Source organism: Panthera pardus, unplaced genomic scaffold, assembly GCF_024362965.1.
Source record: "Panthera pardus isolate Hobbes unplaced genomic scaffold, ASM2436296v1 HiC_scaffold_24, whole genome shotgun sequence".
Classification (NCBI taxonomy): Eukaryota; Metazoa; Chordata; class Mammalia; order Carnivora; family Felidae; genus Panthera; species Panthera pardus.
This window is the reverse complement of record NW_026526810.1, coordinates 33,447,134-33,475,031: the sequence shown is the minus strand read 5'-3', so window position 1 is coordinate 33,475,031 and position 27,898 is coordinate 33,447,134. Positions and strand designations below refer to the sequence as shown.

At 36.8% G+C, this 27,898-nt stretch overlaps 1 protein-coding gene across 12 annotated transcripts in view; it reads right to left on the bottom strand.

The window, feature by feature from the left end:
• CSNK1G1 (casein kinase 1 gamma 1) overlaps positions 1-27,898 on the bottom strand; it is a 174,780-nt gene that overhangs the window by 58,522 nt on the left and 88,360 nt on the right. For all 12 annotated transcript variants that reach the window (XR_008417065.1, XM_053888967.1, XM_053888968.1 and 9 more), the window contains exons 3-4: positions 25,877-25,917; positions 19,440-19,509 (exon numbers count right to left, since the gene is read on the bottom strand). Coding sequence is in view for 11 of the 12 variants with exons in the window: in XM_053888967.1 (XP_053744942.1) it covers positions 19,440-19,509; positions 25,877-25,917 (111 nt within the window). In the remaining variant the exon portion in view is untranslated. The remainder of the gene's footprint in view (positions 1-19,439; positions 19,510-25,876; positions 25,918-27,898) is intronic.

The following is a 27,898-nucleotide window of genomic DNA, read 5'->3' as shown; positions in this document are numbered from 1 at the left end:
AAAAGCTTTGTGCCTACATTTTTGGGCATGACTGCAAATGTATCTTGAGGGTAAATTCCTTTAAGAGAATATGCTGAGTCAAGAGGCATGTGTATTGTACATTTCATTATATATTGCCAAATTGCCAGAGGTCTAAATCCTCGTTGGTCCCTCGTGTGTCTCTAGTCCTGGACCTACTTTCAATGTAAGTCATATTACTTAAAAATCTAGGCCCATGGAGAATTTAAAAATGCTTTCAGAACCTGCCTTGATCTATTATTTCCAAAGCCCCAGCTCGAGGTTATCTTCTCTCTTATATTTAGCCATAATGTGTCTGAAGGCAACTTTAAGCTTTGTATCCAAATTACCACTGATATTTCCAAGTCAAGAGACTTTCCTACCCCATTATTTGTTCCATGCTACCATTATAAAATTTCCCTCAAAGCATACCTCTATCACAAGTTTATGAAGTGTTTTTATATAGGTTCTCCCATTTAATCCTAACAATTAGTACATATAGGTATTACTATTCCCATTTTATAGGTAAGGTAACTGATCTGAAATGACTTGCTCAGGTCATGTAATGAGTGGTGCAGCCAAACCTAAACCCCCAACTTCTGCCTCTAAGTCTTAGGCTCTTTTACTCTACTACAGGTACACATCTGTGCTCTAAGTTCACAGACATCTAAAGTGGCAGTAACTTCTACCTAGTCGCATTTCTTGGAAAGGAGATTAACCCATTTTGTAAAGATTCAATAAAAGATTGCCTATATAGGAACCTAATGGACAATCACAAAATACTAATGGTGTTGATACCTTATGAATTCAAGTAATAAAGAAAGAGTAATGTTTCCTTTATAAAAGCCCAGGTAAGGTTACATTAAGAGTGCATAAGTGCAGGGGTGTCTGGGTGGCTCAGTTGGTTAAACCTCTGACTTCGGCTCAGATTATGATCTCACAGTTCATGAGTTTGAGCCCTGCGTCGGGTTCTGTGCTGACAGCTCAGAGCCTGGAGCTTGCTTCAGATTCTGTGTTTCCCTCTCTCTCTGTTCCTCTCCTGCTTGCACACACTCTTTCTCTCTCTTTCAAAAATAAAGATTAAAAAAAAGTTTTTTTTAAGTGCATAAATAGTATTTTCCTAATAAAACAACTAAGGAGTCAATCTTTAAAAGAAGCCTATTAATAATTTAATACATCATTTAGGAATTCAGAAGGCAGCTTGGCATACACTTAGAATAACACAGAAAGTATAAAAAACAGATAAGCATTTGTTTTCATTAACCTTGGGCCCGTGTAACAAACTGTTCCCAGAAGTTCTCTGATTAAAAAAACAAAACACACTAAGGCACACAGTCTAATCATAGCACAGAAGCAGAGTGCCCCCTACTACTGAACTCTCTTAATATTGTAATACCATTCCTTAAGTATCAAAATAGCCCTGGGAGAGTAAAGAACCAAGTGTTACCCTCACTTTCTGAATGGAAGCATAGAGGTTAAGTGGCTTGCCACAGAACAACCAGTCAATGGAACAGATGCTACAGCCTGCCATTCTTTTTTCATTTGAGCCTTCACCCAAATATGTCTCCAGTAAGAACAGATGTGACCTAATGGAACATTCAAGATGACCTTATAATTCTGGTCACTGAGGAGGCATGCAGACTTACAAGGAAGAAAAGTGAACTCATTTTTCTTGCTGATTTTCAGCTAGTCTGAGGAATAAGTGCCATAATGTTCCTTCTAGTTTCAAATTCAATTAAGTTCAAAGAGTCTGGTGGTCAGTCTGTGCATTCACCAAATACTACACGTGAGAACAGAGTGCTAGGGGAACAGTAAAGAGGGGCATCTAACCTTGACTGAATGGGATGGGAAAGGCTTCACAGAGCAGGGGCCGTGGGCTGATGGTTAAGAGCCGATTAGGCTGGAGTGGAGAGAATGAATCGTACAGGCTAAGGGAGCATATAGGTAGCTAAAAGCAAAGAGGCAAAAGCTCTCTGAAATGAGAAAAACTAAGACTATTTTGCTCTCTCCCATAGCTTATTTTTCTCTTTTTAAATATTTATTTTTGAGAGAGAGGGAGACAGAGGGAGACACAGAATCCGAAGCAGGCTCCAGGCTCTGAGCTGCCAGCACAGAGCCTGACACGGGGCTCAAACTCACAGACTGTGAGATCATGACCTGAGCCAAAGTCCGACGCTCAACCAATTGAGCCACTCAGGCGCCCCCAGAGTTTTTTTAAATTCTGAACCACCAGTTGGTTTAACAAATGTCCTTAAAAATTATGGCAGAGGTCATTTATAAAGTTGAAAAGGCAGAGATAGCTGAGTAAATAAAAAGATCATAGGAATAAAGGAAAAATAAGGATTTTGTCTGAATATTATATACCTATATTACCTTAGTACATCTTTAATAATAGTTTCACAGGAAGTATTTTAAGTATACACTAGGAACACACCATTGCATTATAGAGCACGAACAGAAATACAATGCAGGCCATGAATGAGAACCACGAATTTGATTTTAAATTTTCTAGAAGCCACATTTTTAAAGAGGTGGAAAAAAAGAATTAGGTGGAATTAAGTTTAATAATATATTTTATTTAAGTCCCATCCAAAATATCAACACTTCAACATATAATCAATTTAAAAATTACTGTGGTATTTTACATTCTTGGCGGGGGAAGGGGGGGACTAAATCTTTGAAATTCAGTGTGCATTTTATACTTCCAGCATATTCGATTACCTATAAGTGCTAATTCAGGTGCTTCATAGGCACATGTGGCTAGTGGCTCAGCTTTGTAAGGAGTTTTGAGAGATATAAGTGAGGTTGGTTTAGGTACAGAAGAAATGGTGCAGAAAAGAGGTTTGATACTTAGAAATCTGCATCACCCCAAACAAGGAGGCTTCTTTACTTCTGAAGCCTACAACTCTCTCCTTCCTCTCAACTCTTCAGAATAGCTGTTTCTGCTCGAGTGTTCTCACTTTTAGAAAATAGTTAAGGGCAGTGCCTACTCTTGTTCACCACTGTATCCCCAGGGCTTAGCTTAGAATAGTATTTATCCCAAGTGGGATGCTCACTGAATACTTCTTTAATAAATGCACGAACAGACACATAGCTGCCTCTGGGCTTTAGCTTATTTTGTACTTGGAAGCCTTTCCTTACTCTTGTATTTGAACATGTCCAAGTAAATCATACCTCTTTTTGAAAGTTCAGCCCCTAGCTACCACCCTTTCTAAAAAGCCTTCCCTGTTTCCCATAATTAGTAGCCATTTCTCCCTTCAGAATTTCTGTATCATTTTATCTGTAGTCCCTTAAAAAAACCTTAACATTCCACCGTTTTTGTTTGCATTATAATTATTCATATACATTGGTGAGCTCCTTGACAGTTACACAACAATACCTCATGATAAACATACTGGAAGCTCAACAAACATTACATATTCTTTTCCTCTAGTTTCTTGAAGGGCAGAGACCATACAACCCATAACTCTATGGCCCTCAAATCTCTCAGTATAGTGCTCTAGACACAGCTGATGCTCAGCTTTATCTCCTTGCATTATGACTACAGTAATTATTAGAACAAGATTGCTATAGGCTGGTAAGAATGATGAATTAAACCAAATGAAGTATAAAGAAAGAGGAAAATGTAGGGAAAAATTAAAACTGTGTCAGACTGTTGAAAGCACAAAAGAGTACAGAGCTGACAAACTCTTCTTTTAAATGGGAAGAATATAAATTACTTGCTTATGAGTTGTTCAAAGATGACAAATACAATTGGTCACAAATGTTAAAAAAATGTTTGTGTTGGTTTTTGTCTTAAGCATGTTTTATAGGTAAGTTATATTCTACAAATACTAACGGGCTTAGTTAGCAACTGGATTACTATTTTGAAAGGAGATACAAGGACTTATCTATCTTTTGTAGCCTATTATTGGAACTTAAAGAAAATATTCTCTTTCACCAATGACACTGACAGACACTGGAAAGGAATTTAAGGTTTCTTAAAAAAATTTTTCAAGTTCACTTATTTTTGAAAGAGAGTGAGAGAGTGAGCAGGGGAGGGGCAGAGAGAGAGGGAGACACAGAATCCAAAGCAGGCTCCGGGCTCCGTGCTGACAGCTCAGAGCCCAATGCAGGGCTCGAACTCATGAACCCAAGGTCATGACCTAAGCCAAAGTCGGACGCTTAACTGACTGTCACCCAAGTGACCCCAGAATTTGTTAAGTTTTAATCCAAGACAGTAAATACATGCTTCCACCTTCTTGTAACTCAAAGGAATAATTCACGTCAGTGATTCATCTCTTTCATTCCATAGTATTCCACATCTTTGAGGATGTTATGAAATGTTACTTTTCTTCTTAATTGTTAAACTTGACAAATTGTGAATTAGGAGGGGATGGTGCCTGAGGGCTGTGGCCAGTCCTGTGATGGTCTCTAGCCCTTAGTTTGGGCTGAAACTTCTCCTGCCTGTGTCCTCCTTAAAAAAGCATTCTCTGGGCAATCACTAAGCCATTCTTAATGACTGAAGAATGGTTGTGAGGATACTGAAGGAAGAGAAACATTCAGGTACATAGCAAAAGAGGTGTGAATAAAGATAGAAAAGTAAAGTATGAGCTAGAACTGAAGGAGAAAATGGCATCAGAAACTTCAGGTTCTGGGTCGATTTATAAGCAAGCTTCTATTGACTGATCAACTTTTCCCCAACCTTCACCCGTATAAGCATTGTATGAATTTTCTGCAGCTAATCACAATTCTCCAGATCATTCCACTTACATATAAGTTACTTGGGTCTATTTTTGGAAACTTGCCTTCTATTTTTTCATCAAGTTCCTTCTATTTTTTCATCAAGTTCCTTAAAAGAAGACAAAATCTAAGTAACAAGTTCTGTCTTCAGACTGAACAAGTATCTCTAGCAGTTCTGCATTTTGTAAAACAACGCACCAAAAGGTGTTAGTACTTTGTGTTACTGTGAGGTGTGTGCAGGCCAATTGCTATAATAAACTCATAACATTCTGTTTGCAATTAAAGAGATCACTGGCACAACAAGTCTTCACCAGTAAAATGTTTAAAATCAAAGCCCCCCCACCCCAACCAGGAGGGAGTGGGACAGATCTTATATACGTAATTAAAGGTAATTACTCAAAATGCTTCATGTGATTTAGAGATATTTTAGAGTTTTAAGGGGCAAAGAAGGGCTACATGGGGTTTGACTCTAACAGATAAGCAAGTGTCTTACAGCATTACATATAAACTTTTCTGCTTTTACTTCACTATACCACAGGGCACACTGTTAGCCATAATATGAGAAACATCCCAATTCTCTAAACTATGAAAAACACACACAAAGGATATACAATGATTGAATTTATCCTAGTCCAGAAGGTACCAAATGCTGTGCTTCAGAAATAACAGTTCCCTTTGTTCCGCTAACTAGTGAGGTTAGTTAATACAGGTTTAGGTTAGGATCCTTAGGAGAATGAATGAACATTCATAGAACTATCACTACTAAATTAGCTCCATTAAAGACTAGCAATTATTAGTACTAAGGATGTGAACTACACCCTTCATAGCCCAGTACATGAAAACAACCCTTTCTATTTTTTCTTCATAAAATTAAGCATTAGCCACAGATTGGACTTATACTGTAACATGAATGAAAGTATTTAAATGTCCTTTTAAAATGTTTTCTAGACAGTGTGCATAGATTTGGAAACACACACTCATGCACATACACATACACACTTTTAAAGGAAAAGATGAAGACCACACCACACGTTTCCTTGTCTAAAGTTCATTCCATATACTGTAAGATGAAGATACTTTCCATGTACCCATCTCAGGTTCTTGCTGCTGAGTCACCAACTCAAGGACATTTTTATATTTAGGTTCTGCTCCCTCAGAGAACAAGAGTGGCACTGGGGTCGCTCCTTCTGCAAAGTATATTCAGAGGTTTAGATACTTTCAAACATCCCCCTCACCTTTTACTCAATGGATAGGACTTTACCTTTTTTTGTTTGTTTTTAATAAGAGGCTCCGCTACTGTCCTAATGTTAACTTATTTCAAATAAGTGAAATGCTCATGCTGAAAGGAGCCACTCGTGTTGAAAAGAGCAAGTCCTTAAGTTTGGCAGATGCGGCTTTATATTTCAATTTATCATCCCAGACTTCCTCAGAGTATAAGAAGGTCTGCCTCTGATAATAAAGGCCCAAAGCAGGTTTCCCTCCTAGCTTTTTCCCTCCTTACTTTTTCAGTAAGAGTATGGTAAGTACAATAAACACAGGCACAATGAACTGGGAAAGAGGCAGTTCTCTTTTTGGAATATGCATTACCCTATGCCAGGATGATCCACAGTTACTGTGTTCACACTCTACTTTGAGAATCTCAAGATGCTGAAATGTCCTAAGGCAAAATGTTTTGCATTTTAAGCAAGTGTTAAATGAAGAGAAAGAAAAATATGGTCAGTAAACTCATCCTTCTCTTGTCACACGATCAACTGTTTTTTTCCCAGTTCTTAAGCCACATTCTTAGAGAACCTGCTCTCTGTGGAATGGTGAATTCTACATGATTCCGTACCCACTGAATAAGGTACCTAGGCCCGAACTGGAAAGCCTTTCCAAGCTGAGTCAGCCGGTCTCTTTCCCAGGAACTTGCAATTGGGACACAGGTCTGCAGTCCATCTCTGCTGGCGCTTAAATCAACAGGGGCTATGTGTAAGGCCTTTTTCCACCACATGTAAGGAGAAGCAGAGAAAGCTGGTAATGTGGAGAAAAGAAGAGGGCTAATAAACAATGAGGCAAGACAGTTTATGACCCTAAGCAGAAGAGTCAAATAAAGCATTAAGAGTCTGGAAAAGGTGAACAGAAAGCCAGAGACAGAGTAGTTTGTCTGGGTTTCTAGAGGCTTTCCAGTGCTTTGTACCAATCCCTAGTGAGATCTGTATAATATTTCCTTCCTATTCCAAGACACATCCCTGTGATCTTCCAGTAAGATTTCCTTTTGGATCTAAGCTATTCAGAATAGATTCTGTTAATGGTAATCAAAACAGTGTTGACCAATACACACACATAACTGTTCATTTTCCTTATGATGGTTAAAGAGGAGGAAGATGAGCAGTTATGTGTGTGTAGATGACGCTACACTTTGCTTTAGGGAGCGAAGAAATAAAAAAGACACAGACTCTGCCCTTAGGGAACTTACAGGTAGAAAACAGAGACGTAAACTGCTAGCATAGTTACTAGATCAAGCCTTTCATAAAAATTAGTATAATGAAGAAAGAGTAGATGTGGAATGGCCTAAGAACCAAATTTATTTACTCAAACTTAACGATATATATATTTGGTCAAAGTTTGAGGAATTAAAAACTACCATAAAATCTTTTGCAGATGTATACTTTACTAGATAAACTATGTACCATTGTATATACTATATAACCATACTCTGCAGTACATATTTACTGACCATGATCGTATATACAAATCCAGTTGGACTATTACTCTATGGGCAATATAAGGGATTTTTCAAGGCTAACTTTGATCGTATGTGATTTTCACTTGTGTGCTATCTTTAGCTCCTAACCTTACATGTGACTTTGTATTTAACAGTTGGCTTCCATAGAAAAACAATCACCCTCGAAATCCTAGCATTTTAAATAAAATACCTAGAAACTGGTAGTTAGATGTGATCTGTGACAGCTGGTGGCAATCTAGTTATTTGACTATTAGGCAATCCTAGCAGCCAAGTGAACTGAACTATGGTGTTCTAAGAAATAACTTAGAATTTTTAACAAAGCCTATAGCCTCAAATTAGGTACCAAGTCCCCATTATGACAGTGCCTCCATACAGGAAATTAAAAATAAACTAGCACAAAAATGAGCCCTTGCCAATCTATTTTCTAACATGTTGTATTATCTTTCTAGAACTATTTTCAATACTTTCAGTAATGCATTTATTTTAAAAAATTTTTTTAATAAATTTTATTTTTTAAAAAATTTCGGGGCACCTGGGTGGCTCAGTTGGTAGAGTGGCCAATTCTTGATTTCAGCTCAGGTCATGATCCCAAGGGTTGTGGGATAGAGCCCCATATCAGGCTCTGCTGAGCATGGAGCCTGCTTAAGATTCTCTCTCTCTCCCTCTGCCCCCTCCCCTGCTTGCACTATCTAAAATTTAAAAAAAAATTTTAAATTAATTTATTATTAAGTAATCTCTACACCAACATAGGGCTGGAAATCACAACCCCGAGGTCAAGAGTCTCATGCTCTACCAACAGACCCCACCAGACACCCTGCCATTATTTTTCAATCACAATATTCAACTTGATGTTGAACTCATTTCACCCTTTTGGTACCTCATCTCTTAAATCTGTATTAAATAATAAAGCTAATAAATGAAATAAGTCAGTCAGAGAAAGACAAATGCCACACGATTTCACTCAAATGTGGAATTTAAGGAACAAAACAAATGAACAAAGTAAAAAAGGGGACAAACCAAAAAAACAGATTCTTAACTCTAGAGAACAGAAGGTTACCAGAGGAACGGTTACCAGAGGAGAGGTTGGGGGTGGGGAAGAAGATGAGTGAAACAGGTGAAGGGGATTAAGAGTACACTTACCATGATGAGCATTGAGTAATGTATAGAATTGTTGAGTCACTACATTGTACCCTTGAAAATAATATAACACTGTAGGCTAACTATCCTGGAATTAAAAAAAAAAAAAAAAGCCTAAAAGAAACAGCACTGTTTGAAATTTATTCCTTTCCATTTGATAAACGAATCATCTATAAATGATTCTATAAATGATTCAGAATCATCTATAAATCAGAAACATTTTAATGAAAAATATATACATTAAAAAAAAACAAGGAAATATACAAAATAATAGCTGTGAATAGAGACTCACCACGGTGGTGACCAAAACTTCAATCTTTCTTTTATATATTTTTCTAAACCTTCAGTGATATTAGTTTTCTCCAGAATTTACAAAAATAATTTTTTAAGTGAAAAACTTCTTGTTACCTTTGGGCAAACTGCACATAGATAATTGCAAATTTATCCTCTAACGCTACTCTCCTTTTTAGGTAGCAGAGTTAAGAGATCTAGGCTGTGTTTTCTGAACTATAACTGTTGAGAGTGGAAGCCAAGCAAAACGTTGATGAGGTATGACTACCAGTTCAATGTGATTGTATCCAAATCATTCTCTAGCTGCTAATGGGCTATTGTGGTCTTCAGACTTGCAATGCTATAGCCACTATACTGATGAGAACCACACACAATTCCTACCTTTCACGGGCTTCAATTCTAAAACTTTCACCATGGAGTTAGTTCTTGGATACTCTGTTTGTAGGCAGTAATGAATATAAATGTCTCTGATTGTATAGCAAATCCTTGCGGAAACAATTTTGGGGACTTCATTCTAATATCTTCAGTTATTCATTCATATCTCTATTCTGCTTGCTTAATACAGTTAATAATTACTATCACAAGCAAATAAAGAAGAGCCTGAGTTTGGAGAGGACAGTATGCATGAAGGAAAGAAGCTTCAACTTAAGTTGGTGATTGCACTGCCAGTCAAATACTGTCCAAAGAACTTATATACTGGGATTTCATCAATTTAACAGACATTTGTTGAGTCTTTTCTTTGGATCAAGTAATATGCAAGCAATACTTTAATGAATAAAAGATGTTTCTTGCCCTTAAAAAGCTCACAATCCAGCAGCATATTACACTGTGAAAAATCCACAGTGATAGAGATGTGGCTAAGTCCCCTCATTACAGTGCCTCGAGAGTGGCACAGAGTTTTTTGAGGTAATTTCCATATTCTGCAAACTGAATGGAGTGATAAAAAGGAGTAAGAAGTTTTGGTCACTGGAGCTCCTGGATGGCTCAGTCGGTTGACTGTCTGACTTCGGCTCAGGTCATGATCTCACAGTTTGAGTTCGAGCCCCACGTCGGGCTCTGTGCTGACAGCTCAGAGCCTGGAGCCTGCTTTGGATTCTGCATCTCCCTCTCTCTCTGTTTCCCCCCCCCCCCCCCTTTCATGCTGTGTCTCTCTCAAAAATAAAAATAACCATTAAAAAAAAATCTTTAAAAAAAAAGAAAAGTTTTGGTCACTGCCATGCTAGAGCACAGATCAGCAAACTAAGCCCATAATCTGGCCCAGGTACTTTTGTATGATTAGAGAACTAAGAATGGGTTCTATATATTTAAATATTTGAAAAAATTTAAAGACTAATATTTTATAATACACAAAAATTGCATAAAATTCTAATTTTGGTGCCCATGAATAGAGTTTCATTGGAATATAGCTCATTCATCTACTTACTGTTTATGGCTGCTTCTGTGCTACAGGAACAGAGATGAATAGTTACACAGAGACTGATAGCCCACAAAGCCTAAAGAATTTACTATCTGTTCCTTTATACTATCTGGATTCATAAGAAATCTCATCTTCCACACTGGAAGTAGGGGGATAGCCCAATTACATACATCCTTCCTTTTCTGGGGGCACTGATATTCACTAACAGTCCATAGACTCTGTAATAAACCTGACTTACAATGTTTCAGTAGTTCAACACTAGTAACACCACTTTCTTTGCAAATTCATAAACAAATCTAGTTATATAAAGACCAAACATTAACTGAACCAGCTGGCTTGGGTCTTGCATAATAGTTTGAATTTGGTTTTACGGAACAAAAACAGGTATGGCAATGTGATCTTTTTTGCCTGGGGTTCTTTTCCCAGGTATTATAAAGACCACTGTGGCCAAGTGTCCCCTCCAAACTGACAGGAAAAGCAGGGGACTTGTGCAGGTAGAAGTATTCGTTCTCACCAAGGAGGCCTAAGTGAGCATAAGTGTATTCCAACACGACCACATGCAGCTCCTCTGAAAGAAACACACTACCGTCAAAATCACAAATGTGATGGGTTCACCGTAGCTGTATTCTGCTCTTTTGAGTCAGGATTAGGAAATATTAAGTCACTACTGCTTGAGAATCCATCAAAACGTCTTCAAAGATGAAACTGTTACCTCTTCATTCTGAGATTTTTTTTAAAGTTTATTCATTTTGAGAGAGAGAGTGCACATGTGGGGGAGGGATGGAGAGAGAGGGAGAGACGGAATACCGAGCAGACTCTGTGCCAGCAGTCCAGAGCCTGATGCAGAGCTTGAAACCATGAACCATGAGATCATGACATGAGATGAGATCAAAAGTCAGACATAACCAGCTGAGCCACCCAGGGGCCCCCATTCTGAGATTTTTTTAAAGCTATGAGAAATGGGGTGGCCTGGGTGGCTCAGTAAGTTAAGCATCCGACTCTTGATTTTGGTTCAGGTCATGATCTTGAGGGACTGTGAGACTGAGCCCGGTGCTGGGATTCTCTCTCTCCCTTTCTCTCTGTGTCTTCCCGCTTGCATGCTCTCTCTCTCTCAAAATAAATAAATAAACATTAAAAAAAAAAAAGGCTATGAGAAATATACATAGTATATTTCCATTTCTACAGAAAAGTAAGATCTTCAGTTTTCAATGTAAAACAGTAACTGCCTTAAGAATGCAAGGCCTTTGTAGACATTACCTCATTAAACCCTAGCAGGCCTAAAAACTATACAAAGCAGTTTTTCCTATTGTATCAGAAAGAAACTGAGGCACAGCAGGGCACATGGTTAATGCTGAGTCAAAGAATCAGTGGGAAAAACTGAGCCAACCTTTGCTCCTTGCTCCAATTCTTAGCTGTCTCCACTTATTCACATTGCCTATAATCAGAGATTGTTAAATGTCTAAATCTCCAGTCCTTAAAATGTAATTTCAAAGCTGCCCATTTATACTCATTAAGATCAGTTTTCCCTGAATTTAGTAGTATATGTCTCCTCCCCCTACAATAACTCTAGCAGAGAGACTTCTGAAAAACTTACATGTGGAAAGAAAGGTCCAGGTTTCACTTTCTTTTATCCAGTTCATTATTTCATCCTTTCTTCTCTTGTTATGAAAAGTTTCTACCCAACTGGAGACCAAAAAGTTTCTTCTAAATTCCTTAAGGGCTCCTATATACTGGACATCAACGTTGAGGTATGTTACTTGTTCACAACTACTCTTGTTACATGATTCACTTCTATTTTAAGTAAAATTCCCATCTTTGCAATATCTCTGCAGCTTTTCTTTTTTTTTTTTTTCAGCTTTTCTTATTTTTAATTTTCCTGTTTAAACCAGCTTATTTACAATATACTCCTAAGGAAGTTCACAAAATTACAGGAAGGTTTTGTCAATCTCACACTTTCTGATGATTTTCTTCAGATCTGTGCTTTATTCTTCTGTTGAAGGAAAACCATGTTCCTGTTAATTTAACAGTTGTCTAGATTCAAAGCTCTTTTTCTGGGACCAGAAAAACCTCCTACCTTTTCTTGATGACATATAAAACCATTCTCTCCTAGAAATCTCAAAATTGTAAAGTCTGATAAGCTCTATGAACATGGTCTTTATTCACAGTATAAAGGTTTCAGTGGGTGAAATGGCTTGCATAGGGTAGCACTGAGCTTCTCCGTTGTACACACAGCATATACATTCAACGTAAGTGATTAATTTACTTTGGAAAGAAATGCTTCAAAACCTAGATTGCCCAAGACCATAAAAGGCTTTGGAAGTAACAAAGGCAGCCTTCTAAAGCATAAAATTTGAGGGCACAATGTGAAATAGGAAATCCTACTCTTTCATGGGAGAGGGGGATAGTTCTGGGCCTTTGCTTCAGTTAAAAACACTCTCACGACTATCTTCTACCACTCTATTATAATTAGGTAAGGGATAATGGGTGGAAGTCCCCAGGAATCTACTAGGGATATGTGTACGTATACACACAAGAAAAAAGTCTGTGTAAAAACATTCCTAGTTCAGGTGTGCCTACCCTGTGACTGGGTAAGTAAGTTACCAAACCCTCCTGTGCTCAAAAATGGGAAAAGTGAAACATAACCAACCATATGAAGTACCTACTGGATACTTCAGTTCACTTATTTTCTCGCCCAATAAGATTTTGGCTGGACTTTGTTACACTGTGAAACTGCAGTAAGTATCTTGTTGTCTTTTTAAATTTGAGGATTAACATCTCCTTTACAAGACAGCCAAAGCAGAATGCTCATTAGCAGATTAGAATAGCTGCTGAAAATCCAGGACATAGCAGCTCAGGCTTAGATCAACTATGACATGACAGTTATTCTCAGAGTCCCTAAGATTTTTCCCAGGCAGGCTGCTGGGTGGAAATGGAATTAACTGTTTAAGCAGAGCAAAGCGAGTTCCTCCACTACCTTCAAGATCTCTCAATACAATTAAGAAGGCTGCAGAAGCAAAGAGACCATTGTAGTGTCTGTCTGTATTACATTTATGCCTTTCAAAATGTCAAGTGAAGTGATGAGAATTTACCATACCCTACTCTAGTACTTTCTCTAAAAAGGCCAGTTATTATTCAAAACCACTGTTCCTCAGAAATAGTTAACTCTGAGAACATTAATAGATGGCAACTTTATAGCTCCTTCTGGTGAAGTCAAAGGTCTCCACCCTATTTGATTTATTTGCATTCTCATTTCTCTATCTGGAGTCCTCTTTTCTTGCCATTTGCCTACTCCTCCCTTCCCCATCCTTTTTCATTTGTTCCTGCCCTTGCTCACGCCTTCCCTCTCCCTCCCTTTCTCTCCTGTCACTTTAGCTGCATGCTTGGTTCTGGTTTATTCATCTTTTATTAATTTAGCAAACATACACTAGGCCTTTACCATATGACCAGTCCATATGTAGCTATGAATCTTCAGGCTCATACTGTCCCCTCTCTCATGTTTAGGCCTCCTATCTGTTTAGGCCTCTGGTTTTGCCCCTTCTTGGCCTCAAATGTGTCATCCACCAAGTCTATTCCTTTGTGTTAGGATACCAGGAAAAGTGCTGTACTGGATAAAGGATTAGTGGGCTGGGAAATCTTAAAATTGATGATGTATATATATATATATATATATATATATATATATATATATATATATATACACTCTCCTAAGTAAAAGGACCCTGAGAGCACAGGGAAACCTAAAAACAATCTCATAACATGAACATGAGTTTGGGACTTACCCATAATGACTATAACACAATTACCACAACGTCGATGATTTAAAAAAAATGAAAAGAAAACAAGATGGTTACTTTCACCTGCTGACTGCAAAGGTTGCAGCCTTTAATTATCATGATTAAATACTACTGTTCTCTCTTATGAAGCCGGCCCATTGTATCAAACAAATACTAAAGCAACTAGGAGGGCAAGCAAGTTCCAGGGAATCCAGAGTCGATTTTTAAGCCATGACTCCTACTCTTATATATTCAGAACAATCTATATAAGCTAAATATGAAAAGAAAAGCATAAATGTGCTCACTGCCAAAGCCCTCTGTGCTTTGAAAAATCAGAACACAGTGATTTAAGAAGGAATGAAACAAAAATAAGACAAAACTGAAGAAATTATTTTCCAACAGTGAAGAATATAATACTTTTTCATAGTTAATCCTTACATACCATTGCAGTTTCACACTTAAAAAATACTGTTTTTCTTTGTAGTAACTTTGGAAATCCTCCAGTAATCTCAGACTCAATGAGTACAACCACTTTATGCAAATAAAAATCTACCCCATCCCCAGCCATCTCATTATGTGAAAACACTAGGTAATGGTCCCATTTTGATTCACTTGGCCATTGGAAATTCACTTTGGCAGGGTTCTATTTATAATGTAATTAACTTAAAAATTTTTTTCTATCTTTTGAAACCAAGGAAGTTACCAAGCATAAATATCTGCACCAGGATGTTTCTTGTAGAGTAACATGTGATTTTTTAAAAAAATTTTATTCAATCTTAGGTTCAAATAGTTTTTTTAAAAAGTCACGTATTCTAACCTTCTACCCAATGCACAAATCTCCCTCAAAATATCCAGAATGCATAACCGTTCAACTTCTGCCTGAAAACTGCCTTTCCCCTATGAGACGAGAAATACTACTGCATAAAACAGCTTAATCCAGTTCACAATTTGTTTTTCTTCCTACAAGAAAGTGTTTGGAAAGAAAGGAAACAAGACATTGTAGCACTTTATTATCATTTGTTGAACTTATGCCTGAAACTGTTAACACGTGGCCCAGGATAAATGGGGACAGAAATGGGTTACTTGGTGATAGAAGAGGAAGGAGGGAGACCATAAATGCACTGCTGCAGTCTTTTAAAAAACTAGATGTTATAATAATAATAATAATAATAATAATAATAATAATGATGATACATAATCAGGGGAAAAATGCAAAAATAAAAAAGGATTAATTTAAAAACTTAAGAGTGCCACCACTTTCCATTTCTAATCATACTCTTCAAAGGTAATCATTATTAAATTTTTGTATATCCAATCAGGTATTTTCTATGCTCATGTGGACACAGCTGTACTATATACGTATTTCTTATTATACTATACAAACATGACACTAGACTGTTTTGTAAACCTTTTCACTTAAAAATATATTGGGGGATATTTCCATATCAGTACATAGGGCTCTACCTTCTTTTTAATAGCTAATTTCACAGGTATAAATATACCATTTATTTATCCAGGTCCATAGTGATGACATTTAGATTACTTCCACACTATTCTAATTGTTATACAAAGCCAGAATTTATCCTTCCTATAATTTCTTTCAATAATTTCTTTTAAATCATTTGGAATAAACCTAACCTACCATTTAACAGCTCTTTAAACATTTGAAAATCACCATCATATGGGGGAAATGGGAAACTAAATATAAGTGTTGAGCTCTAATATCAGAAATCAATAGGGGAAAGGATTTCCTCAAATAAAAACAATCTAAATGTCTGACAACACAAAATAGTCAGTGGGTGCCTACATTATGGCCTATGAAGAAGATGGGCTATTACACAATTATTAGAAACATAAAGACTCTGCAGCATTACAATAAATACTGTAATGCTAAATGAAAGAAGACGTAGTTACAGGTAACTGAGATTAACCATGAAACATGTCTGCAAATGAAGAGATATTCAAATGAAACGTAGCGGAGTTAGGGTAGTAAGAGCATGGATCATCATTTTTTTTCAAAATATCCTTTCATATTTTATAATTTAATTTCTACCATGAATGAAAAAAAAAATGATAGCTATTACGATGATCAAGATGATCATTCTCAGTTTCAAGGTCCTCTTTACTTTCTTCCCTGATTATCTTGGAGATACCAATCGTCATAGTAAATAATCAGGTCTTGAAATTTCTTGATGGCAAAGTTACAATCAGCCAACAAAGCATGAGGTGTGACTGCCCACAAGAGAAAAGAATGGAATGGAAGGGAAGATGGTAGAGATCAAAGAAGGGACAGTCAGGAAGAGCTCCAGCTTAAATTGTGTTCCCAATCATCTAGCGCCACCATTCTATCTTCGTGTGAATAGGGAACTGATTATGAATTTCCAGATCATATCATATGGTCAGGGCAATGGGGTCAAAAACCCAAGGTAATGATTAAGACCTGGATACTTAAGAAGGAAGAAATGGTCACACTCCCAAGCCAATATAAAAGTTCCTATTTCAGAAATTTAAAGTCTCAGGGAGCCTAGGTGGCTCAGTTGCTCAAGCGTCCGACTCTTGATTTCGGCTCAGGTCATCATCTCACAGTTCATGAGTTTGAACCCAGTGTCGGGCTCTGCACTGACAGTGTGGAGCTTGACTGGGATTCTCTCTCCCTCTCTGTCTGCCCCTCCCCCTCCCAAAAGAAATAAGTAAATATTAGAAAAAAAAAAAAGAAATGTAAAGTCTCACAACATGGTCAGAATAGCATTTTTTAATTTAAAAGCATTCATTCCTCCCCCAAAAATTCATCCATTTTAAAGGACTGATTAATTCCTTGAACAAATCTAAATCGCAATGCGTTTTTTTTTTAAACTATTCCTTGTCATGATACCCAAATATTTTGCAAATCACTGGCGTATGATGAATAATGACAGACAAACACTAGTGCATAAAAACAACAATTAGATTATTTTGGTCACTGTGTGCCTTTGGCATGAAAGGTTGTTTATTTACAATGCCACATCACCTTGGTTCTGAACAGAGTGGCATATAAGCTCTGGCTGGTTAAACATTAACTAGTGATGAGTCACATTTGCAGCTGGAACTCACTCTAGAAAAACAGGGAGAGAAATGTTTGTGCTTGTAAGTTAGAACTAGGAGTTCATGCCTTTATTTATTTATTCATTCTTTCATTCTTTATTTTTGAGAGAGAGAGGCAGAGCACGAGTGGGGGACAGACAGAGAGAGAGAGGGAGGGAGGAAGACACAGAATCCGAAGCAGGCTCCAGGCTCTGGGCTGTCAGAGAGAGAGAGAGGGAGACATAGAATTCAAAGCAGGCTCCAGGCTCTGAGCTATCAGCACAGAGACCGATGTGGGGCTTGAACCCATGAACCGCGAGATCATGACCTGAGCTGAAGTTGGACGCCCAACTGAATGAGCCACCCAGGGGCCCCCATGCTTACATTTATAATAAGACATGGTCAAATCCTGTCTACTTTCTTGTCAACTGATTTACTTTTAAAATAAATTTCCTTTTTTGGCCATCCTCAGGAAATATTTTTATTAATAACTTGGCAAAAATCTAAAAAGGCAAAAACTTATCAAATCTTCCTAACTTTTTTCTGTCACAAAAATACTTCCTAACTACCTACTATGTGGAAGAACTATGTTAGGACTTGAGATAAACTTGAGACACAAGGGCGCAGAAAAGACAAGCCTTGTTCTCGGGAGCTTATGGTCTTATTGCAGGGCTGGGGGATGGAATGTGTAATTACAATTAAAGAACATTCAATATGTAATCACCAGTAACAGAATCAAGACTGAAAAATATCCCAATATGGCATTAAAGATGTTTAAGTGCTCAAAATCAATTATATTACCACAAAATTCAGAAAGCCTGGGTTGATGCCAATATATATATATATATATATATATATATATATATATATATATATATATATAAAAGAGGTAAAGTTTCCAGTTGAATAAAACTCCATAAAAGCATAAAGGTCAACTAGTGAAATGGCTGTTAAAATAGCTCATCTAAATTAATAGAAATATCATAAATGAGTTGTAATAATTGTCACCCTGAAATTTAAAAAACACAAACAACATAACAGCTAACTTTAAGTAAGTTCAGTTCTGGGGGGCACCTGGGTGGCTGAGTTGGTTGAGCATCTCACTCTTGATTTTGGCTTGTATCATGATCCCATGGTTCATAGGATCGAGTCCTACATTGGGCCCTGCTCTGACAGCAAAGAACTTGTTTGGAATATTCTCTCTCTCTCTCCCCCCCCCCCCCCCGCCCCCATCCCCCTCATTGTGCGCGCTCTCTCTCTCAAAATAAATACATAAACTTAAAAAGAAACTTTAGTTCTGGAAAGACAAGCCTCAAGTTATACATATGTCCTGCAAACTAAATGAACAAACATATACTAAGAAGCTATTGTGAGTAAGAACTCATTTTAGGTTCAATGAAAGGCAAATGCCTATCGTGGCCTTGCTAGGTTAGGACTATGGCTGATTACTGTCACAGTCAGTGTGTAAGACAACTTGAATAACACTGTGTGGCTATTATATAATTCTCTATATTCTAGGAAGTGAAACTCAAATTCCTTCAATAGTACCTTCAATAAGTGGTACTTGAAATAAAAACATGCTTCAGTCATTCAGGTAAAACCATCACACTGAAGAAAGCAAAAAGTAGAGGAATGTCTAACTAATGTCAAACAATGAAACTAGTGCTGAACAATTTCATCTTCTGCAAGCAATATCCCATAGGTACAACCTCCTTAGGGTTGGTAACATTTGCTTACTCAAGATATTTTCCTGGAAGCCAGTAAGATATTTCAGAAATTAGATTTTTTAGATAAAAAATAGGCACGTTTAAAAAAATATATAAACTTAATTTTAAAAACTCCTCAAAGGTCTTAGGTTATTACAATAACATAAGCGAGGTCTTTCAAATGGATAAAATGACAATGTTATGGTATTTCAGAACAAGTATTTTAGTAGATCCTCAAAGTAGATACGTAGTCTCACTATCATAAAATATTGTTTGCAAATTACCAACCCCTCCTCTTTTCTTTTGGTGTAAAGAAATGAGAAGAGAATGAAATTACCATAAAGCAACACTTCAAACCAGTGTGTTTCAGGTGGTTTGTGGTCATAGTCATGGCATCATAAATCCCCAATCAAATGGCCCTCCAGGAGTCAGAGAGCAAGTAGCTTTAGTTGACTGTGTTTAATTACCTATCCAGCAAGCAGGGGAGATACATGGTCTGGTTAAAAAAAAAAAAAAAAAAAAAAAGGTCCAGTAGACAAGAAAATGTGCATACTTTTGGTCTTTCAGCTAAGCTATAGGCTAAGTACATGGAGAAAACAGACTTGACTTACCTGCACTGCCGAGCTGTTTATAAAACCTGTATTCTAAATGAAGCTGTGGAGCACGTGATTTTATTGGTTCCTGAAACCCAAGAAGAGAAATTGTGATCAGATTTAGACAAATAAAAAATTTTTCCATTCCTAGGTTTTCAAAGTAAACCAGGGCCAAGACCACTTAGTATTTTAGAGATGATATCCATATATGATAGCATTTTCTTACCACAATTTCTCTTTGAAAGCACAACTAGGGAAGGATGAAGGTGAAGTATATACAATCCCTTCCATGGATATTTAAATACACATACTCTGTATGAGCCATCATTCAACAACAGCTCCCTCACCAAGAAGTATTCTTCTGAAATACATTCTCCTAGGAAACCAGATGCCAAACCTTTTAATTAAATACCAGCATGTATTCCCTGCTTGTTTTATTATGAATTTTGGGTGATAAATAGGTTTATTATTTTTAGAAAAATGACATATGCTCAGAAAACAATTTCAAATACACAAAAATTAGGAAGAGAGCAAAAATAATCTGAGATTCTATCATTTTAAAGAAAAGCACTATTAATGTTTTGGTGAATGTCCTTCCAAATATTTATTCATACACATATTTATATGTAATATATACTCAAAAATATATTTAAAATAAATGAGATCATAGTATATTTGCTCTTCTGCAATGTATCTTTAAGTTCAACAATGTAATAATGACATCTATCCGTGGCCATACATAGCTTTATATAATTTTTTAAGTAGGCTCTGCACCCAATGTGAGGCTTGAACTCACAATCCTGAGATCAAGAGTCACATGCTCTACCAACTGAGGCATCCAGGTGCCCCATAAAGCTTTATATAAATTTTAATGGCTGTAGTGTTTTTGTGTATGCGTGTGTGTGCACGTGCACATGCATACATGCACATACCATAATTTTCAGACATCTTGGACTGTTTTCAGTTTTCATTATTACAAATAAAGCTGTTGGAACATTATATGCATATTTATTTTTACACTTAAGAGAGTTAAAGATTGTAATTGCAATTAAAATATGTATCTTTAATCAATATGATGTTCAAGTTTACAAAAACAGTTTTCTAAAGCCCTTGGAGATAAAACAGCCAAATTACCAGGTCATTTTGTTCTACATTGAACTTCAAGAACTGGCTGGTTAATTATTCTCAACTGACTGTATAGTAGACTAGTTAGCAAGAAAATCAAACATTACCCTAGAAGACTGATCTACGTACCCTTTAGGATAGCTATTATCAAAAACGCAGAAAGTAAGCGTAGGTGAAGATGAGTAGGAATTGGAACTCTTGTGCATTGCTGGTGGCAATGTGAAATGGTATAGTTTTTATGGAAAACAGTATGGTAACTTCTCAAAAAATTAAGCAGAATTACCACATGATCTAGCAATTCCATTTCTGGATATATACCTGAAAACACTGAAAGTGGAGACTCAAATTGATATTTGTACACCTGTGTTCATAGCGGCATTATTCGCAATAATCAAAAAGTAGAAGCAACCCAAGTATCTATCAACAAATGAGTAAACAAAATAGGATTACCTTTAGTTCTACACATATGTAGAATATCATTCGGCCATAAAAAAGAAAGACATTCGGACATATATTACAACATGGATAAAACTTGAAGACATTGTGCTAAATGAAATAAGCCAGACATAGGGCGCCTGGCTGGCTCAGTCAGAAGAGCATGCAACTCTTTTTCTCAGTGTCGTGAGTTTGAGCCCCACGTTGGGTATAGAGATTACTTCAGAATAAATAAACTTGGAAAGGAAAGGTGAAAGGAAAGAAAGGAGAAAGGAGAAAGGAGAAAGGAGAAAGGAGAAAGGAGAACGGAGAAATGAAAAGGAAAAGGAAAAGGAAAAGGAAAAGGAAAAGGAAAAGGAAAGGCATCTGCCAGACACAAAAGGACAAATACTGCATGATTTCACTTATATGAGGTACCTAAAGCAGTCAAATTCACAGAGAGAAAATTCAATTGTGGTTGCCAGAGGCTATGAGGGTGGGGATGGAGAGTCAGTGTTTAATGGGTACAGAATTGCAGTTGAATAAGACGAAAAAGTTCTGGAGATGGTGGCAATGGCTGCACAACAATATGAATGTACTTAATGTCACTGAGCTGTACACTTAAAAATTATTAAAATGGTAAATTCTAGGGGCACCTGGGTAACCCAGGTGGTTAAGCATCCGACTCTTGATTACTGCTCAGGTCATGACCTCACAGTTCTAGGGTCTAAGCCACTGCTTGGGATCCTCTCTCTCCCTCTCTCTCTGCCCCTCCCCTGCTTGTGCTCACACTCTCAAAAATAAAAACTCTGAAAAAAATGATAAATTCTAGATACAATTCTCTATCAGATATGCGAGTTTTAAATATTCTCTCCCATTCCATGGGTTGCCTTCTCACAATGTTCAGAGTCCTTTGATATATAAAAGTTTTTAATTTTTATGAAGTCTAATTTATCTTTTTTCTTTTCTTCCTTGTGCTTTTTGTATCATATCAAAAAAATCACTGCCAAATCTAATGTCATGAAGCTTTTCCTCCAAGTTTTCTTCTAAGAGATTTATAGTTTTGGCTCTTAAATTTAGGTCTCTGATACATTTTGAGTTAATTTTTTACATAGGATGCAAGGTAATGGTTCAACTTCAATGCATGTGGATATCTGATATTCCCAAAAACATTTGTTGAAAAAACTGTCCTTTCTCAGGTGAATGGTTACTTGTCCTCTTTTTAAGACAGGTTCAAAGAAAGGAGATCCCACAGCTTCCCTTGACAATTTATGCTGATGTTTAACACATTTCACGATTTCAAAGGTATTTTAAGTAGTTTAAGTCTCTACTACCAAAACTTAAGTCTATTTCTCTTTTGTCCTCAACAAGATAAAATAGCTCTTCAATAACCTGTGAATACTGTAACAACTATCCTCAAATTACAAAACTATTCAATCATTTCTTAGACATCTCTTATTGAGGCATAGTAATTTTAATTCCTTTAACCTTTCCTCATTGGTCCTATTGAGTTCTTTGATCATCTTTGAAAGTTCTTCCTGCACCCACTTGAAGTTTTTGCATTTTTCTTAAGAAATAGAATCCATAAATCACAGAATTCAGAAGTTCCTTGAAGTTATCTAGTCTATCCATTTGCTTCTAGGAAGGTTTTTCTAAATAAATTCAGAGGCTAAAATAGTTCATACCCCTAATGAGCTCTATGAAAGAACACATATCCTTCTTTGATTATAAAATCAGCAATCATCAGAGTTGGGAGTTCAAGCTTCTCAAGATTCTTGTAGTCAAAAGAAAAAGTACATAAAGCTAAGTACACTCTAAATAGTCACTTCTTTATTCATCTCTCTCTTCAAATAGGAAAGGATCACTCTGGAGAGTCTCCATCTGGTTTTAGATCTTCCACTGGAGCACCATTAAAGCAGCCAATTACAGAATTTGTCCTTCAGAACAATTGCTAATAATTCACAAGAACCCCAACAGAAACAGTGACAACAAATTAATATGGAAGCAGAGGTTGATCATTCTGTATGGTTTTTCTGGAGAAAAATGGAGCAATGAATGAAAAAGCCACAGATCCTTCTTCAAACATAATACTCTAAAACTTCACAGTAGATGCTGAGATAGGAAATATTTGACCTGATGTTGGGTAACTAAGCTAGCAGATTGAAAAAGCAAAAACTCTTTAGAGTTACAAGGCTGAATGTGGGCATGCATATCACATATATTTGGATAGCAGGAGCTTTTCATCATAGATGAAAGTGTTACTCCCTTCAAGCCAACCCCTTTAGCATATAGTTGAAGACTGCTCAGACAACTGAAGCTTCAAGGTGCTCTCCTGGAAAGACTATGAATACAGGACATTGTAAACACTAAATCTACATCTTGTGGCAGGCAGCAAGATTAACAGCATAAAGAGATTTTTTTTTTCTTTTTTTTTTTTTTTTAACAATTGTTAGAAAACTGTTAAGGGGCACCCAGGTGGCTCAGTCGGTTGAGAGTCCGACTTCGGCTCAGGTCATGATGTCACAGTTCATGAGTTCGAGCCCCGCGTCAGGCTCTGTGCTGACAGCTCAGAGCCTGGAGTCTGCTTCAGATTCTGTGTCTCCCCTCTCTCTCTGCCCCACCCCCACTCATGCTCTGTCTCTCTCTGTTTTAAAAATAGATAAAACATTAAAAAAAAAATATATATATATATATATGTAAAAGAAAGAAAACTTCTGTTAAAAAGAACCTGGGAAATCTTGGTGATGGGGGTAAAGGAAGGGCTCATTATACTATTTTATGTTGTGTATGGTTTTTTAAAAAGGTTCCTCCAAATCTAAGAAACAAGAGCCCAAAACGAAGATCTAAACAAAGTGGAAGGAAAACAGTACCAGCAGGGCTTCCTTGTATTTCTGTGCCAGATGCTGATTACATTTCCACAGAGGGCTGGCTATTTGCCAGAATCACAGTTATTCTGGAACACACATGTCTGCCTGAAATCCTAAACCAACAGCAGACGGCTACCTTGCAGGACAATAATGCTTAAGGCAAATTTTGCTGTTACAATGAAAAGAGCTCAGTTATTGCCCTCTTATCTCCCATGGAGAACACAGCCTAACAGCAAAAGAGGAGACCGACAGACAAGATTGCTATCCTACAAAAAGTCTTTATTTAAGATTTATTTCAAAGAGAAATGAGCTCCTGAGACACACCATACTAGATGACATGAGATCTACTTTTAGCCGTTATTCTAGGCCATACAAAGTAGAATAAAGTTTAATAAACTGTAAGTGAAATGCAGTGATCCATCATGTCAACAATACATTATATAAGCTTATCTAACTAGGTTGACTAGTATGAACTTGGAAGAACAAATATAGATAGAAAAAATTGCCCCTAACAAAAAGGCTCTAGAGAGGTCTGGATAAATAAAGGGACAGTAACAAATACGCAGAATTGAGACAGTATTTTCAAGTGTTTCAGGAGCTACTCCTGGTTGCTAGTCCAACTTACCAAAGTCGTAAAACAGAAAAAGTAAAAAAGCAGATGAGCTAGAGAACACTTTTACAGAACCAAATTCCTATAAATAAAAACTATGGTGGGGCGCCTGGGTGGCTCAGTCGGTTAAGCGTCCGACTTCGGCTCAGGTCATGATCTCGAGCTCTGTGAGTTTGAGCCCCGTGTCGGGCTCTGTGCTGACAGTTCAGAGTCTGGAGCCTATTTCAGATTCTGTGTCTCCCTCTCTCTCTGGCCCTCCCCCATTCATGCTCTGTCTCTGCCTCAAAAATAAATAAACATTAAAAATAAATAAATAAAATAAAAATAAAAACTATGGTTAATCCTTTGATATTCAATCTGAGACAATGGTTGGCCTGCATTGTTACAGTATTACCTGTCTTCCTGCTCCCATTTCTCTAAAAAGAGTTCCAAGTCAACAAACAAAACCCTTGGTTCCCTAGCAGCTACCTGCTCTAAGCCCTGCTTCTGGTCTACATCTTTGCAAAGAAACCAATCTGATAACGTCTGATAGTTGTCTTCACAAAACACCTCTGACTCCTCCACAAGATGACAAGCTCAATCCACACACACAGCAGGTGTGGATGTGGTTAAGTGCAATTCGTTAGAAAAGAACAGCACTACTACAATTATCACAAGATACTTCCTTCAACCATTAACTCCTGTCTTCCAATTAATAAAGGCCCAAACTGGCTGCAAATCCTGGGAAACTTACCAGGACAAACATTTACACAGTTTCATAGAAACTAGTCATATGACATATTTCATATGACTAGAAATGATTATGTATCGACCTTAAATATAAAGAATTTTCTCCTAAAATTACTATTCCTCAAAAATAATACACATTTTTTAAGAGGATGCCATCTTTAATGACTAGGTTAGTTATTCATTAGTGCGGACAAAACCAAGTGAACTTTTTGCTTTGAATTTGACAAGATGTGTTTTTCACATTTGACGGATATTTAAGGCAATGAATTGATGATCAGATTTGGTCTTCTACTAAGTATATTAATAAATAAATACCTTACATTTTAAAAATGGATCAGTCAAGCAAAAGAAAATATAACATTTCCAATGCTTTTATCTTTTAAAATAGCACTATGAAAGGTACAAACCGCACAGAAATTACTAGTCTTCCAGTAATTTTTTTTTCTTCAAGCTATTTTTAATAACTATTTTTTGATGCAACTGTTGCTACAAGTATAGTTGGCATCATCTAACTATAGAGTGTTATACAGTGTGCAGTGATTCATCACTATAGCACTATATACGGTTAAAGGAAAATGACTATGTGGGACCATATGCAAGAGAAAAAAACATTACTATTTTTGTGAATGCTTACAACTATTTCCTGTGAAAAGATATGTGAAGGGTGAGGGCACCAAAATATAATTACTACAAACATAGATTCTACTCACCAGTTTGATAGCTACATATTCATTGGTGTAGAGATTTTTACCTAGGGGAAAAGCAGAATGTATATGTTTTAGTGACATTTATTTTGGGAAATGCAAAGCAAAATCTTAGCTTACAGGGTCATGAGAAAGGTCACGTTCCCAACGCTATTCACATATATGAAACATGATTTATAAGCGAAAAGCTAAAGAAATAATGAGACCCAGTAAGACAAGAATAGAAACCACTTGAGAATTTGGAAATTTAAGTTAGACGTGAGAACTTAGAAAAAAGAAAACAAGTCTCTTCTCTCTCACACACGTTTTGTTATTTATTATTTCCCGACAACTAAGCCATGAAGCAAACCAAGAAGTGCCAGAATGTCAAAGATGCAGAAATTTTAACTCTTGGCACAATAAACACAAACCCTCACTTTTTAAACTAACAAATGGGAATTATAGATTATTTGTCACTGCCCTAAAACTTACCTACTGTAAGTAGATGATTCTCAAAGCTGTTTGGCTTTTGCACCACAACTCTAGCTCTTTATATGCAGAAAACGGCTCTCTACCTGCATAACTTAAACATCTCAAGTTCTTCCTGAAATAGTAAGGATTATTTCCTCTCAACTTCTCTACTTCAATAAGTGGAATCAATACTCTCCTAGACATCTAGAGGAAGTGCCTGGAGTGAGGATGAGGATGAGGATGAAGGTAGCAATTACCCACTTTGTGAGCTCATACTACATGCTGGCTATGTAGCTGTCTTCACCTCCCCACCTCTACTCATTCTTAAAGGCGAATTTTAATTCCTCCAGAGTGTTTAGTGTATACCATGTGGTTTCGCCACTGCACTGGACTTCACATTTCTTCTTATACATTTGTCCTATCTTAATCAGCTAGACTATAAATATCTTGAGGGTAGGAAATATTTATCCAGCAGTTCTCTCAATGCCTCATCAACTGTTCTGCACATCACAGACACTCAAAACAAACACTGACTGATGAAAAGTTATCAGCACGTATAATTACTTTTTAAATAACACAAAGAAGTAAATGTATTTACACACACACACACACACACACAAACACACACACACACGTACATGGCTAGATATAAAGGCATGGAGAAGGATATACAAAGATGTACATTAAAGACAGATACCATATGTTTTCACTCTTATGTGGATCCTGAGAAACTTAACAGGAACCCATGGGGGAGGGGCAGGAAAAAAAAAAAAAAAGAGAGAGAGGTTAGAGTGGGAGAGAGCCAAAGCATAAGAGACTCTTAAAAACTGAGAACTGAGGGTTGATGGGGGGTGGGAGGGAGGGGAGGGTAGGTGATGGGTATTGAAGAGGGCATCTTTTGGGATAAGCACTGGGTGTTGTATGGAAACCAATTTGACAATAAATTTCATATATAAAAAAACAAATATAGAAAGATATACATTAAGGTATTAAAATGACTATTTCTTAAACACACACACACACACACACACACACACACACACACACACACACACGCTTTATCTTGGAAACAAAAGGCTGCTTACAATACTATTTTAACCAAGATCTAAACAACAGGCAGCCCTTTGCAAACTATACCATTATACTTTTAATAAGGCTATCAGGTTGCTGAGCACCTTTATGTGTCAAAGAGTACACTAATTTAGGAATAACTTTTGTGTGCAAGTAACATAATAAAGGACTTGCCGACTGCCAGAGAAATACCTAAGATACCATTAAAGATGAACAACTTCTTTTTTAAAGAAACCAAAGTAGAAAACAGGTATTTTTTCCCTATATATTAATTGCATTCAGCTTCTAAAAGTCAATTTGTGTTTCTGATTAATCTTCCCACCAAAAATATTTTTAAAAATGTATCTGATGAAATTGTGAAAAGGAAACTAATAACTGGGAGAGGAATAGATGAGGCAGAAACAGCCAATGGAGGGAAATTAAAGTTCCCTGCATGTACAAAATTAAATTTTATTTTCTGTTTAAATAAACAAAAACAAAAAACTTCAGCTTAGCCACAGACTTATC